The sequence below is a fragment of the Monodon monoceros genome, unplaced genomic scaffold (genome assembly GCF_005190385.1).
Source record: "Monodon monoceros isolate NGI ecotype Baffin Bay Population unplaced genomic scaffold, NGI_Narwhal_1 Super_Scaffold_9, whole genome shotgun sequence".
Classification (NCBI taxonomy): domain Eukaryota; kingdom Metazoa; phylum Chordata; class Mammalia; order Artiodactyla; family Monodontidae; genus Monodon; species Monodon monoceros.
In genome coordinates this window covers 26343263-26359451 of record NW_021703786.1, presented here as the reverse complement: position 1 = coordinate 26359451, position 16189 = coordinate 26343263, and the positions used below count along the sequence as shown (strand labels likewise).

The window sequence follows — 16189 nt, the reverse complement described above, 5'->3', positions numbered from 1 at the left end:
GGAGTGCTCCACTTAGATACACAGGGATTGTTTTTGTGAGATTTGAAGTACATGTTGTCTGAATATTGGGTGAAGCTTACAAATCAAGCTGTCGGGCTGGTATTTTGTATGTGGAGAGATCTTTGACTACCTATTTTAGTTTCCTTCATTGCTAAAGGGCTATCTAGATGTTCTGTTTCTTGTTGAGACAGCTTTGCTAACTTACTTTTGTAGGAGTTTGTCCATTTCAGCTAAATTTTCAAATTTGTTGACAAAACGTGACTCATATTTCCTTATTAATTTATCAGAGTCTGGGTTAGTGATGTTTCTTCATTCATTTTTGATATTGATACTGGATACCTTCTTTCTCTTGTTGATCACTCGTACCAGAGGTTTCTGTATATTTCATTAGTCTTTTCAAAGAATCAACATTTAACTTTCCCTCCTCCAGAAGGATTGAAAGAACAATAGAATGAATACTTTTATACTTTTCATCTATATTCATCAGTTAACACTTTGCCACATTTGCTTTACATCTCTGTATAGATAAATATTTTTTACCTTTGCCATTTGAAAGTTACAGATATCATGACACTAAAAACAAGGACATTTTAGTACATAACTATAATACCCTTAAATTGCTCAAGAAATTTAACATCAACTCTATAATATTGTTTAATACGAAGTCCATAATCAAAATTTCCCACTGCCTCAAAAATGTGTGTTAGTAGGCATTTTATGTTTCTTGATTTGGTTTTGCATTCAGGATCCAGCCCAGGTTCGTGCATTGCATTGAACTGTTAGTCATCTTTCTCAGTCTCCTCGGATATATAGAAAAAGAGATTGCTCTTTGCCTATTTTTCTTTATTGACATTCTTTTTAGTGAGGTTATTTTATTGTCTTCTTGTAGTAAGTTATCATAGTTACATGTCAGTCTTTTTAAAAAAAAAATAGGCATTATTTTTTTTACAGCAGTTTTAGTTTTTAGGAAAATTAAAAAGTACAGAATTTCCACATAACAGTCGTCCCTTGGTCTCCACAAGGGAATGGTTCCGGGACCCACTGCAGTTACCAAAATCTGTGGATGCTCCAGTTACTTAGTTGGCCCATCTTATTCACAGTTCCAAATCCCCAGATCAAACCCACTGAGGATCATGTAGTCCTGTATGTATTTAGTGGAAAAAAATCTGCTTATAAGTAGAGCTGTGTAGTTCAAACGTGTGTTGTTCAAGGGTCAGTTGTATTCTCATTCCCTACCTGGCCTACATCTTGCCTCGGTGTGGTATATTTGTTACAATTGATGATCCAGTATTGATACATTATTACTAACTAGAGTCCATAGTTTATACTAGGGTTTATTCTTCATTTTGTACAGTTCTGTGGGTTTTGCCAAATACATAATGTCATGTATACACCATTATAGTATACTGGATAGTTTCACTACCCTAAAAATCCTGTGCTCCACCTGTATCTCCCTCTCTGCCTGTCCTCCCCAACCCTTGGCAACCACTGATATTTTCACTGTCTCTATAGTTTTACCTTTTCCATAGTGTCATATAGTTAGAATCATATAGTATATAGTGTCTTAAAACTGGCTTTTTTTCAATTAGGCTTATGCATTCAAGGTTTCTTCATGTCTAGATAGCTCATTTTCTTTTTACCGCTGAAAAACATTCCACTAGTGAAGGACATCTTGGTTGCTTCCAGTTTTTGGCAATTGTGAATAATGCTGTTCTAAACTTTTGTGCAGATTTTTGTATAGACATGATTTCTTCTCATTTGGGTAAATACCTAAGAGAGCCATTGCTAGACCAGCTGGTATGTTTAGCTTTCTAAGAAATTGCCAAACTCTGTTCCAAAGTGGCTCTGTCGGTTGCATTCCCACCAGCAACGAATGGGAGTTCCTGTTGCTCCACATCTTCCTCAGCATTTGTTGTTGCTGGTGTTTTGGATTTTAGCCATTCTAATTAGGTGCATAGTGGTATCGCATTTTAATTTGCAATTCCTTAATGACATACGATGTTGAGCATCTTTTCATATGCTTATTTGCCATCTATATATTTTCTTTGGTGGGGTTTCCATATCTTTTGCCCTCTTTTAAATAGGGTTATTTGTTTTCTTATTCAGTTTTAAGAGTTCTTTTAATATTCGGGTACAAGTCCTTTATCAGAAATTCGTTTTTAAAATATTTCCTCCCATTCTGTTACTTGTGTTTCCATTCTCTGAAGAGTGGGCACTGACTTTTTGGAGAGTCCAGACCAGTTATCCTCTAAAATGTCCCCCATTCTTTGTTTTTTTCATGAGTTTGTAGCAGACTGGATAAAAAGCAAAATCAAACTTTGTGCTGTCAGCAAGAGATGCACTTTAAATACAAAGACACATAAAAGTTAAACGTAAAAAGGTATATCATGAAATACTAGTTGAAAGAGAGCTGGAGTGGACATATTACTAATTAGAAAATAGACTTCAGGACAAGGAGTTTTGTCACAGATGAAGAGAGACATTTCACAATGACAGACAAGTCAGGTCATCAGGAAGACATAACTACCCTGAATATGTAGACGGCTAATAGGAGAGTTAAAGATACATAAAGCAAGATTACGAGGGCCAATGAGAGAAAGAAACACATCCATAATCCTAGTTGGATATTTGAGTAACCATCTGGCAGTTATTGATAGGTTAAAACTGGTGTTGATAAAATTGATAATTAAAAACTTTCTCACAAGGAAAACTCCAGTCATGGTATATTATATTTTTCTAATTAAAAAAAAATCAGTTACTATTATAAAAGACTATCAGGGCTTCCCTGGTGGCGCAGTGGTTGAGAGTCCGCCTGCCGATGCAGGGGACACGGGTTCGTGCCCCGGTCTGGGAAGATCCCACATGCCACGGAGCGGCTGGGCCCGTGGGCCCGGCCGCTGAGCCTGCACGTCTGGAGCCAGTGCTCCGCAGCGGGAGAGGCCACAGCAGTGAGAGGCCCACATACCGCAAAAAAAAAAAAAAAAAAGACTATCAATCACTCTGACTCAGTTAACAGAACACTGCACCCAATGCCCACGGAACGCACATTGTCCCGGGCAGGTGGACCACCCACCAAGAAAGGCCTGTGCTGGGTCACAGAAATGTCATAATAAAGTTTGAAGGATTGAAATCATTCAGAGTCTATTCTCCGGCCACAGAATCTGAAATTGTAGGCTAGCTGGAAAATCCTCAAATATTTGGAAATTAAATGACACATGTATGAAAAAAGGTATCACAAGGGATAATAAAAATAATTCAAACTAAACAATAATGAAAAGACGACTTGTTAAAATTTGTAGGATACAGCTAAAGCAGTGCTTGTATAAAAATGTATAGCTTTATTAAATCCTTATACAGAAGGGAAGAAAAGCTTAAAATAAAAATCTAAATATCTACCTTAAGAAACTAGGAAATGTTGAGCAACGTAAACTCAAGGGAAGTAGAAGGAAGAAGTAATAAAGAGCACAAATCAGTAAAATAGGGAACAGGTGGTAGAGAAAGTTAGAGCTAAAATTTGGTTTTTGGAAAACATCTGTAAAATTAACAAGTCTTTGGCTAGGTAGCAAGAAAAAAGAAGATACAGTCAACATTTAGGAATGAAAGGGGATATCGCCACATATCCTGTAGACATTGAAAAGATAGGGAATGTTAATAATGTTATACCAATACATTTAATAACTTAAATTAGATGGAAAATGCCTTTTAAAATACAGCTTTCTGAAAGCGACCCAAAATGAAATAGAAAATCTGAATAGCCCTAGATCAATCAAAGAAATTGAATTCACAGTTAAAAACCTTCTTACATGTTGACTCATGGATAAATGGATATTTTTATGTAAGTATCATCTTATCATCAAAGTGTTTCCTGATCACTATATGTAAAGTGTTAAATCACAGATGGAAAAAGGGAAGTGTTCTTCATGATGCATAGGAAGTACAGTTTACACCAAAACGGGAAAGTGAATGTTTTCTGTTTCCATCAACATTTGCACTGTCTGCACCAGGGGTTCTCAAAGTACAGGTCCCAGACCAGTAGCAGCAGTATTCTTGGAATTTATAATACATGCAGATTATCAGACCCCACCCAAGACTTATGGAAGCCTATTCTGGGGAGGGGCCCAGGTATTTGCATTTTAACGAGCCCTCTAGGCCATTCTGATGCGCTCTCATTTGAGAATCCTTCCTCCATAAATCTGGTTTTCAAATATAGGACATCTGACAAGTCAGTTAAGATATGGTCTAAGGTTTTATGTCTCAGCATCAAGAAAACAATATTTTTTAAAAACTTTAAAGCTCTTATAAAGAGATAGCCCAAAGTTTTCTATCACTTCTCCTGAAGAAAGAGAATTTTTACTGATGGTCTTCAGCTATTGCAAGCAAACACAAAAATGCTAGAAAGGTCAAGTTTACAATAAAATTAACAGCTTTTTTTGGAGAGGGGGACAACTGCTGTATTCTCAATATGGATAAAGTAACAATTACTACAAATGTTAAATGTGGTCTGGCACAAATATTGCTTTTAAAAAATCACAAATACATCTTTTTGATAATAGCACATTTAAAAACCTTTATGATCCATCTTTCAACAGACTCAGTAATGAACTATATACTAAATCAGAATAAGAGGCATCTATTTGATAGTGATGCACAGTTTTTCCAAACCAATAAATTCTATTATTTAAATAACATTTATTTAGCATTACTCATAAGGTAAACAATTATTGAACTGTAGTAAAGGAAAGGCAGAGAAAGTATCAGCAAAGCCAATAAACCTTCAGCCTTAAGGATTTTAAGGGACTAGGAGTTTGCTTGTGACTTAAACCCTGCAGTGTTTGGTTCACAAGTACCATTGCCCCATACCTAACATCTCTGGGCCATCACCTCCCAATACCGGTTCCTTCAGAAGGAAGATGGATCTTCTGCTTACCCATGCTCCTCTGCTCTCCTCGGAGGACAGCTGTATGCAGACGCCCTTACTGTCCAGGGAAAGCCAGGATGACACATCCAGATATGCCTGTGGTTCCTGTCTGTGAGGTCAGAGGAAGCATGCATCCTTGGGGGCTTTACCGGAAAGCCCTTAGGAGGATGCCATTTTACTATGGCTAAGACTTCTGACTCACATTCTGAGCTCTTTGGCAGAAGATGTACAGACCTTCCTAAACTTACAGTGGGGTTATGCCCCATAAACCCATCATAGTTGAAAATACCAAAAGCTGAAAACACCTGTGCTACACCTAACCTACCAAACATCATAGCTGAGCCTCGCCTACCTCAAACATGCTCCGAACACTTACGTTAGCCTGCAGTCGGGTGGAATCATCTAACACAGAGACTATTTTATAATAAAGTGTTGACTGTCTCATGTAATTTTTATTGAATACTGTACTGACAGTGAAAAACAGAACAGTTGTCTGGGTACAGGATGGTTGTAAGTGTATCAATTGTTCACCCTCGTGATTTCGGGCTGACTGGGGGCTGTGCTCGCTGCCACTGCCCAGCATCATGGGAGAGGATCGGACCGCATATCACTAGCCTGGGAAAGAACAACATTCAAAGTATGGTTTCTACTGAATGTGTGTTGCTTTGCACCATGTAAAATCAAAGACTATAAGTTGAACCATCGGGAGTCAGGGACTGTCTGAACTTAGAATCTGCTCGGAGATGGAGAGTTGCTTCCTAGGAGGTCGCCGGCTTTACCTGGAGAACAAAGTGCCCTTCCTCCGAGCTCCTGTCCCAGGGCTCAGTGCTTGGCTGCCTCTGTGGTTGACTCAGCTGTGATGACAGTCTGATGAAGCATGTGGCTTTTTTTTTTTTTTTGATGTTTAATATAACCTGACAGATAAAGTGGAGCGTAATGAATAAATTATTTAAAACCTATTTCTATGTTGGAAATGAAAACATGGCCTTGAGTATGTTTTTTCAAGAGAAAGGAAAGACGCTTTGATTAGGAATTCTCTGTGCTCATAGTCTTTGGTGGGGGGAGAAACCAAACCATTGCCTGAAAGGCTGTGGAGTGTTTCTGGGAGCCTTCAGTGCGTGGGGGACTTCGACTTCTCCAGCTTGTGTAGGTTGGTTCAGCCTAGAAGACACAGGGATAATTGCATGGGGTGGAAACAGTTGCACTTCAGGTGTTGTTTCTGTTCTCCTGTTCACTCGCTGCAACACCAGGGCTGTCATCCTGCAGGCCTCCCTTTGCAGGTTTGCCGGACCGTGATTCTGGCCCGAAGCTTGACAAACTCCCCGGGATCCTTCTGAGATGGGAAACGAGATCCACCTGCTCATGTTCCAATAAGGATTCGTTCTCAAAGGCCATTTTCCTCCATATGGTTTAATAGAGTTGATTTTGTATCCCTAAGGAAAACAGACTTCCAAGTTTCACGGGCTTACTAAACTACAGATATACAGCTACTGCTTTAAATGAAATCATCTCTCCTCAAAGGCTTTGGTTCTTACCAGGGGAGGTTCCCCCTCAGGGTGCATTTGGCAGTGTCCAGAGACCTTTTTGGTTGTCACAACTGGGCAGAGAGGGGGAAGTGCTGTTGGCAGGGCTGCTGCCAAGCCTGATGCAGTGCCCGGGATGAGCCCCACACTGACTGACCAGCCTCAAACGTCCACAGAGCTGGGGGTGTCTCCACTTCAGCCACAGAGGCCCTTGCTGCTCAGAGGCTGCCACCCACCATGCAGCCCATCTGTGTGGAGGTGTGGGTCCAAGCCATTTTCTGTGGCTGAGCATCCCTGTGGACGGTATAAGGTGCCAGACTCTCTCACAACTAAAAATCATGAGGCTAAAGACCAATTCCGAAAGCTCCTTGTATGCTGCCCCTTGGACAAGCATTAGAAAATGGAGGTGCTTCTGCCCTCCAGTGGGACTGGGTGGCTGACAACTCCACTTGAACCATTTCCGTGGCAGCCAGTGGCACAGGGAATGAAAGGGAAAACCCTTAACGAGTTTCCTGATGGATTAGTGCTTTATTATTTTAATGAGTCACCATTAATTACCTTTGTATCTCAGAAATTTAGAAAGTAACTTTTGATTTGGGGGAAATATAAAAATTACATTTTAGTTCAAAAGGCCAGACCTCAAAACACAGTTAAAATATATTTTATTGCGTGCTGCTTTGCTGCCTTTGGGGCCTTCTGGGGCTGTACCTAGAAGGCAGCAAAGATGACAGCATCGCCCTTTTCCAGCAGTCACTTGGATGACGTGGTGGCAGGAATGGGGTCAGAACTGCCCCAGCCATATTCGGCCGCTCCTCACTGAGCTAGAACCTTGTGGGAAGCAGATAAACAGCAGAGTGTGGCTGGCATATAAAAATGTGATGATTTCCCAGGCTGGTGCTAAAATCCTTTCTCCTCTCAGTGTAAGGGTGTCCCTGCCCAATTAAAGGGTTCCTTTTGGCCCTTTTCTCCCCCACAGCAGTGGGGGCTGCAGGTGAACAAGGGGAGGGATGCTGCTGGGCAGAGGGCCGGAGAGGAGTGCTCTTCCCTGCTGGGCCCAGGGAGGCGCTGACTTGTGTCCTGCTCTGTCCAATGCAGCATGTGCTGAAGCCTTTTTACTTGTGCAGATAACATGTAATGCCTGCTCATTATGAAACACTGACCGAACGTAAAGTATGTTATAGTGAACCCTGGGGCTTACCCTTTTCCTTCCTCCTTTTAATAGTTGTGTGCATTTTGTCTTTTAAAAAAATACAAGTAATTTCTATTCTAAAAGGTTCCAAGAGAACAGAAGTTTTAAAAGAAATAGATATGACACTTTCTTACCACCCCACACCCCTGTCACCTCCCCAGTCAGAGACAGCAGTCCTTAGCAGTCCTGTGTTCTTCTTTCAGCACCATTTATAGGACCTTTCACTCAGCACGTTTCTGCTGAGTCCTCATTTCATTCAGCTTAAGTGCTGGGCATGTGGTGCTTTACACACAAAACAGGATATTATATGTGAGATTCTAAGACTTGCATTTTTAAAATCATGACAAGCCTCTGACATCTCTCCATGTCAGTGCATATAAATAACCTTGCATGGTGTTTCATAACGTGGGTGTATGGGCCCCCTTTGCTTAATGATCCCTTCATATTGGATATATTAGGATCCAAGATTGGTTGTGATAGTCCCTGTGGGCCGTCTGGGACTTCTGTGGCATCGTCATGACATGGGGCCCAGGCCCCTTCTATCACACAGCTCTGTTGTCCCCCTGCTTATGTCTTCTGCCATGTTCACTCCTCCCGGGAAGGGAAAGAGGGCGGCACTTATAATTTAGACACATTTCTGATCATGTCCCATTGGCCAGAATTGGGCTGCAAGATCAGACTTAGCTGCAAAGGAAACTGGGAACTGTGCTCAGCTAAACTTGCATTGAGGATGAAGAGGGGAAAAATAGATGTTAGACTGGCAGTCTTTTCCACAGTAGCATGTAGACAGCTTACAGGTTTTTACCAGTGAAAGTATTATACATCCTTGTATGTACATTTCTGTATACAAATGCAAGTATTTCTATAGGATGGACACCTAGAAGTCAAAGGTATGTACAGTAAAAATTTTAAGAACCACCCAAATTGCCTTCCAAAAATAGCTTCCTCAATTTATACTCGCACCGACGATAAGCCAGCACCCTGTTGAACATTGTGGTCAGCATGGGGTATTATTCACACTTAAAACTTCTTTCCAGTTTGCTGGATGGAGATAGGTAGATGGATGATTCTCATTGTAATTTGCATTTCCATGATTAATCGAGAGCGTGAAACTTTCATAGTTGTTGATCATTCATGTTTCTTCCGTGAATTGCCTGTGTGAAGCTTTTGCCTATTGTATATCGTTTTTGTTGTTTTGTCTTTGTTGATCTGCAGCAGAAGCTTATATACACACACACATTCTAAATATAAAGCCTATGTCACATATGTTGTACCTACTTTATTCTTAAATTGCTTGTCACAGGTATGTGTTTTTATCAGAATTATATAATTTTTACATTGCTCTATTTTTCTTTAACGTTTCTAGGTTCTATATGTTTAAGGAGGTCTTTCTTACACCAAAATAAATTTTTAAATCTTTTATTCTGCTTTTGTATTTATTTTTAAAATCTGTCCTGATTGTGTGTGGAATCTCAGATGGCAATATTGAATGGTTAGTTGGATTTTACAAGTATCACTTGTTGAATTGTTCATTCTTTCTTCACTGAGTTAAAATGCCACCTTCATTACAGTTATATATGTGGCTCTGTTTCTGGGCTTTCCCTCCTGTTGATTTGTTTGTCTCGCCTTCCCCAGTACCATCCTGTAATTACCATAGATTTGTAGTGTATTTAATATCTGCTAGCGTGAGTCCTCACTCATTATTCCTCCTTTACAATTTTTTTTGTGTTGTGCTATTCTTACACCTTTCTCTTCAGCATTAACTTTAGAATCAGCTTGTCAGATTCCATTAAGGAAACCCCTGATGGTATTTTGATTGGGCACTGCCTTTATAGATTCATTAGGGAAGAACTGCCGTCTTTAGAATCCTTCTGAGAGTGTTTACTTAGAGCATATCCAAGTGTTCTCTTACTCGTGCAGTGACGAAGAACAAGACACCAGGTGATGGCAGTTTAGCAAGGTGAAATGGCACAGCGTAAGCAGAGGGTGGTCCCCTCGTGGTAGAGATGTCTGCAGCCCCACCACACCTGTGCTGTCGGCACATCCTCCCCATCTGGGATGGGACTTGCATCTGGTGACGTGTGTGCATATCAAGAAGGCCTCTGCCGCCACCACCTTGATGACAGTCTTCTCCAGGCCTGGTTTGGTCTTTCTGTCTTCTGTTCCTTTTCCCCTCTGCATTAGAAACAATCCTCTTGGCAATACCAGAGGCAATGTTTGTGGCTTAGCTTTGAGGAAACACAGTCACCTTTACTGTAAGTGCACAGAATTGATTTCTGCTACAGTGTCACTACTTAAACTATTGGTGCCTGAGGAAGGATAAGTAAGTGATGGCGTTCTATGCAGAATTGCTTAAAAATGTTACCTTTGGGGCTTCCCTGGTGGTGCAGTGGTTGAGAGTCCGCCTGCTGTTGCAGGGGACACGGGTTCGTGCCCCGGTCCGGGAAGATCCCACATGCCGCAGAGCGGCGGGACCCGTGAGCCATGGCTGCTGAGCCTGCGCGTCCGGAGCCTGTGCTCCGCAACGGGAGAGGCCACAGCAGTGAGAGGCCCGCGTACCGCAAAAAAAAAAAAAAGAAAAATGTTACCTTTGAGTGAGGATTTTAGTCATTTCTCTGGTGAGATGAGGACCATCCCTCTGTATGTTTACCAGTAATAGCTGGAGTGTTTTCAAGTACTGAAGAGTACAGTGCGTCCAGAAAACTATTTCACTTTGCAGATTCATGCTAATATGTTATTGTTCTGTGATTTGAAAAAAAATTATGGAGCCAAATCTATTTGTACTCCTTCAATGTGATCTAAATCATCTAGAGGATAAAGTGCTTATGGGTAGCTCTGAAATTAAAGGGGCAAGAGGGAAAACATGCACATGTGAGGACCCGATCAACTTTTCTGAGCTCATCTTCTTTATAATCGAGGAGCGTGTTCTGCTGTATAAGCCCAGAGAAGTTACGGAGTAAATGGTGAGCAGGAATGGTGTGAAGTAGCATGCGTAGCCTTGGGATTTATAAGAGAAAGCTGTGGTTTGGCTGCAAGAGGGTGGGAGAGGAAGGGTAGGTGTGAAGGCCTCGTTGTGGGACACGTGGAGGGAAATCCCTCAGTGGAGTGAGTGCGCTCCCAGGGGGCAGCGAGAGCTGAACAGGGGAGGAGAGGAGCTCGGGATTGAACTGTGCCACCGCCCGGTTCTACCTGATGAAACAGCGTGTGGGCAGATGGTGGGGAGGTTAGTTTGCTGCTGTTCACAGTGGGTAGAGATGGCAGCTCAGGAATGCTCTGTGCAGCGGGCCCCATGCATGGGACCCTCTTGGAGGTGCAGGTGCTGGTGAGCAGGCAGAGTTCGCCAGGTGTGAGTCACAAACATGCACTGTTTTCTTTTCCAGAACTACACTCAGTACATCCCCCTGTCTATATATGACCTGCAGACATGGATGGGCAGCCCCTCCATATTCGTCTACGACTGCTCCAACGCTGGTCTCATTGTCAAGTCCTTCAAACAGTTCGCCCTGCAGAGGGAGCAGGAGCTGGAGGTGAGGCCCTGAACACACTGGGCGGTGGGGGTGGCCGTGGGGGACTATTGGCCTGGAGCTGTGGTTTTGTTTCTTTGGGTGGGGCAGGCTCAGAGTGCTCAGCGCAAGGTGGTGGGGTCCATGACAAAGAACTTGGAAAGGACTCAGGACAAGCTCTTGGGCTTATTTTTACACCTCGTTTTACCCAGCATCATTTTTAATCCGAATTTTAATTAAGCGATAAAATTAATAGAGTTGAATTGTGCTTCAGTGGGCTCTGCCTTCGAGATAAATGTGAAAATAAAGCAGACACATTTATTTTCGGAGAAATGGACCCGTGTCTGGGCACAGTCTTCAGTTCCACCCGCATCTTAGTTATTGCCCTCATTTTTTTGTCTTTTGTGTTGGAAAAAAACCCCTACTACGCTAAATACAGAAAACAAAACAGCTACAGCTGCCGTTGGTGCCTTCCATTTAAAGAACTGGAGAGCCTGTGTAGTGCTCTGATCGTGAAGAAACGTTTTCCTTGGTTGTTTTAATTAATATTTGATGCTTGAATTAAACAGTGACTTCTAAAGAGAAACTGAAGAGGCACTTTCAGTTAAGAGGCCTCCATCCTATGGCCTACACAAGAGTGAGAATAAAATATTCTGCAGCCTCCAGGGGGTCATGAATTCCAACTGGTTGCAGTGCAGGAAATTCTCAATTCAGGAACAGAAATGGCACTGAGTACATGTTTCCTCAAGCCTTTTTGGGTCTATCCAATTTTAATGTATTGTTATGTTTTTCACATTTCATCAGAGGATATTGCTGAAGTAATCAGCAATAAAATTTGAAATTCTACTTGGGAGAACTTAACATGTCATACAGTTAATTTATAAATATTTTATAAATTAAAATATTTATAAATTAAGCCCTTATGCAGAACTTTGCACCAGAGTGACTGATAAATTACCCTTTATCCCAGTGCCACAAGTTGTTATTGTTATTATTATTATTTGCATTCTAGAATAAGAGAAGGGAAAGGTCAAGTTTTATATCATTAAATTTTTACCTTGCTTTTAGGCATTTCATCTAAGTTTATCCAAGGGATAGGTTATCTTATGAGTGCTAAAAACTCAAAGCACCAAGAGGTAATTGCTTTTCCTCACATCAAGTAATAAATCTTGAAAAAACATTTTTTTTGTTTTCCATTTAAAATGTGTAAATAAAAATGCCAAAGAATCCAGCCTGATATTTATCCCCAACTTATGAGCTTCAGGGTGATTAAGGAAAGACCAATACATCCGCCTTTGTTAATTAAAACATGTTAAATAGGGCTTCGCTGGTGGCACAGTGGTTGAGAGTCCGCCTGCCCATGCAGGGGACACGGGGTTAGTGCCCTGGTCCGGGAAGATCCCACATGCTGCGGAGCGGCTGGGCCCGTGAGCCATGGCCACTGAGCCTGTGCTCCGCAACGGGAGAGGCCACAATAGTGAGAGGCCCGCGTACTTCAAAAAAAAACAAAAAACAAAAAAAACATGTTAAATATAGTCCCTCTCCCACCCTTCTCAGCAGAAGACAAGCATTTCCCTCTTATGCCCTAGCACTTGGAGTATCTGCTCTGTCGGTTCTGTAAATGTTCTCTGTATGTTGCCAAGGATTAATCAGCCTAAGAAACTGTTCATTTCATTGAATGCGACAAAAAAGTTTTCCGTGCATCTTTTTGGGGTGAGGAGGGAAATGTTTAATTGACTAATTCCTCATGGAGGAGAATAAATGAAAAATATGTTATCTGAAGTGGCAAATAGATGGCAATGTAAAGTTATACCATGTGTTTTATAATTAGCTCTGACTTTTATCTTCATTCTTTTCTTAATTACAGTGCAGATAAGTCTTATGGTTTTCCATTACACTTACTATTATTGGCTGTTGTTCAGCTGGTCTCTTGCATCAACAGCGGAAATTAAAATGATAAAATTGGCTCCCAGCTAATATCTTAATGTTCATGTTAGTCATTTTTTTATCTGCTGTAGAAACAGCAATCCTGTGTGGCCTCTTAGGTTTATTCTTTTAAAAAATTCTTTCCCTGTCTACAGTTGGCCAGATTCTTTGTAAATTTATGATACATTTTAACACTTTTATTGGGTAAATGATAACATGAAACTGAAAGAAACTGGCGGGTAAAATGGTTTGTGCCAGAGTTTAAAAAATAAAGCGGGTAAAAATGATTAAATATAATGCAAGAAAATAGTTACCTGGACCAGAAAGCCTCCAAGTAATAAACATTAGCACAAATATGAGTGACATAAATTTTAAGAGAGAGTTATCAGCTTTCATATTCTTGGACTTCCATCTCAAAGGAATACTGCAGGTGAAGTAGAAGATGCCTCCATGAAAGCATGGCATAAATTACTGCACACAATTGAAACTTCATCATAGCCAGGAAAAATGCATGTCTGTCCCTCAGTAATGGTCTCTACATTTTTCCTTGTGTCATATTGCTTTGTAATTTGAAAACTAAGGAAAGTCTTCAATTCTCTCTGCTTTCCATGTTTTTTTTTTTTAAGATAAATTTTTTGTGTGTGTGTATGTGTGTGCGGTACGTGGACCTCTCACTGTTGTCGCCTCTTCCGTTGCGGAGCATAGGCTCCAGATGCGCAGGCTCAGCAGCCATGGCTCACAGGCCCAGCCGCTTCGCGGCATGTGGAATCCTCCCAGACCGGGGCACGAACCCGTGTCCCCTGCATCAGCAGGCGGACTCTCAACCACTGCGCCACCAGGGAAGCCCTAAGATAAATATTTTTATTTTTACTAAATTAGTATATGCCATGATTTTAAAAATTAAATAGTACCAAGGGTTTATAATGAATGAAATATGCCCTGGCCCACACCTCCTTGGCCAAGACTCTGCTACTATAGGGAACCTATTTTAACTGTTTGTATTTCTAGTTCCTCTATGAGTATCTCTATAAATGTAAATAATATGCTTATACTACTACTGCTTGATTCATAAATTTTAGATTATCAGGCTTTCTGCTACTGTATAAACCAAAAACAGAGTTGCCATTAGTAAATTCTATTTAAAGAATTGGAGAAATTATATAGAACTTTGATAGTAAAGAGACATGTTACAAAGTTTTAAGTCATATTTGTTGTTTGTATTAAATTGTGAATTCTAAAGCGAAATTGAAGAGGGTGAGTCACTAACTGCCCCCTCCTGTTTCCCCACTGCAATTTAGTTGTGTCACTACATTTGGATTCCCTATACTTTGTAACCTTTGCAATTTGAAATAATACCCTGACGTTTTTATTTCTAGTTTCGTCAGTAATCAGTACTATCCTCTGGCTTTAGGTTCTTAGCTTCCTTGGACTTTCTTTTACCTCTGGACCTTTCCAACTTCTGTCATCTGCACTTTTATGATTATTCTCTAGTCTCTGACCATAATTAAGTCCCCATGCTTTGTGTATGAGTTGATTCTAAAATATGACAAATATTAAACTTCAACTCCCTGATTATGACCATGTAAATATTGTTCATTGAATGGCTAAATAGGGTGCTATGCTTTCCATTTTTATAACAGTTTTTGTTTCTTTGATTTTCCTGAAGATTTTCTCTTTTCTTATTGAATTAGATCTTTAACATTTCCTCAGTTCCTAAATTTGCAAGGGTAGTATTGAATCTCAGAATATGCCTCTTTCCAAAGTTTCTTCTTTCCCAGCTCTCCACTGCCTGCTTCAATCGGCTGTTCTAAACGGGCCTGCTCCAAAGCTGTCATCCTGGGATTTCTCCTTATCACTCTCCTGGAAGCATCCACTGTTTTCTAGATCCCACCTCTGTCTCTTTCTCGGTTTTCTCCTTTGTTCTGCTAGGGCAAATCCTCAAATAACAACCTAAGAACTGATGTATGGGAGTAATTTTTCTCAGGCTTTAAGTGTTTGCATTTGGACTGCTTTTAGCTGAAAGTAATGAAAAATCTCACTATTGCTTTCTAAACAAGTAACAGTTTGTCATTTTTGCTAAGATCTCTGAGGCAAATGATTTAATTATTCAGCAGTACCATTAGGGACCCAGGCTGTTTTTAATCTCTGCACTCTGATGTTTTATCTTGATGGTTACAGTACATTCTTCCACGTTGAGCCTGGATGAGGTGGGGACAGGGCAGAGCTATCACATTTGTCTCTCTTGTTAGGAAAGCAAGTGCAGACTTCCCCTTATGTCTCATTAGCTAAAGCTGGGTCATATGCGATGTGCCCCGCCCCTCATAGTTGGGTGGGGGGGTGGCAAAAGGGAGTGGAGTTGGGATGAGTACTGGTCTGTCTGACAGTGAGTGTCAGCTATATTGCATGTGTTATTGTCTTCATTTTGTCCACATGCATTATGGACAGTTTGGGTATGGAATTTTAGGCTGTTTTCACTAAACTGTATCACCCTTACTTCTGCGATAGATGAGAAGGTGGCCTTGTTGTAGCCATAACCAAGAATTCATGATAAAAGCCAGAGAAGGAGTATTTATATCCACAGTACACAGTATATATGCTGAGAGAGAAAGAGAAAAAGAGAATTCAGATTTCTTTTTTTTTTTTGCAACAGCTTTTGTCTTGGATATAAAATCTTTGTAACTAGAAGAGGAGACTAAATCTTCAGTGGATTCTCTTTGAAATAGTCTTTATTAAGTTTTATCCATTAGTTCTACTTCCATTGGATATTTCCCACAGGCAGTTATGATTCTTCTCTTCACTGAAGACAGCAATGAAGCAGGGGTCAAATCTCAGCCTCTTCCTCTCTTTCTTTGGAGGCAGGGAGGTGAGTTGGTGTCTGGTGGTGGGAACAGGATTGCCTTTCTTTTACAGAGACTGATGGGGCTGAGCTGTAACCCAGTAAGACTTGATCCTCAGCACGATCATCCTCGTTGGTGTAGGATGGGAGCCCAGATAGTTTCTCGGTGGCAGCCACAGCGGTGGTGGGATGATGTCTTCCCCCAAGGATGGTCGACATGCTTTGGGGGAGTCTGTTGTTGAGGTTCAGGCCATCACTCTGGTGGCACCATTCTCTCCTCTTACTGCCTGTTTG

At 41.0% G+C, this 16189-nt stretch overlaps 1 protein-coding gene across 6 annotated transcripts in view; it reads left to right on the top strand.

Annotated features, from left to right (window-relative positions):
* RPTOR (regulatory associated protein of MTOR complex 1) overlaps positions 1 to 16189 on the top strand; it is a 352911-nt gene that overhangs the window by 167839 nt on the left and 168883 nt on the right. For all 6 annotated transcript variants that reach the window (XM_029212146.1, XM_029212152.1, XM_029212148.1 and 3 more), the window contains exon 5: positions 11011 to 11157. In XM_029212146.1, the coding sequence (XP_029067979.1) occupies positions 11011 to 11157 (147 nt within the window). The remainder of the gene's footprint in view (positions 1 to 11010; positions 11158 to 16189) is intronic.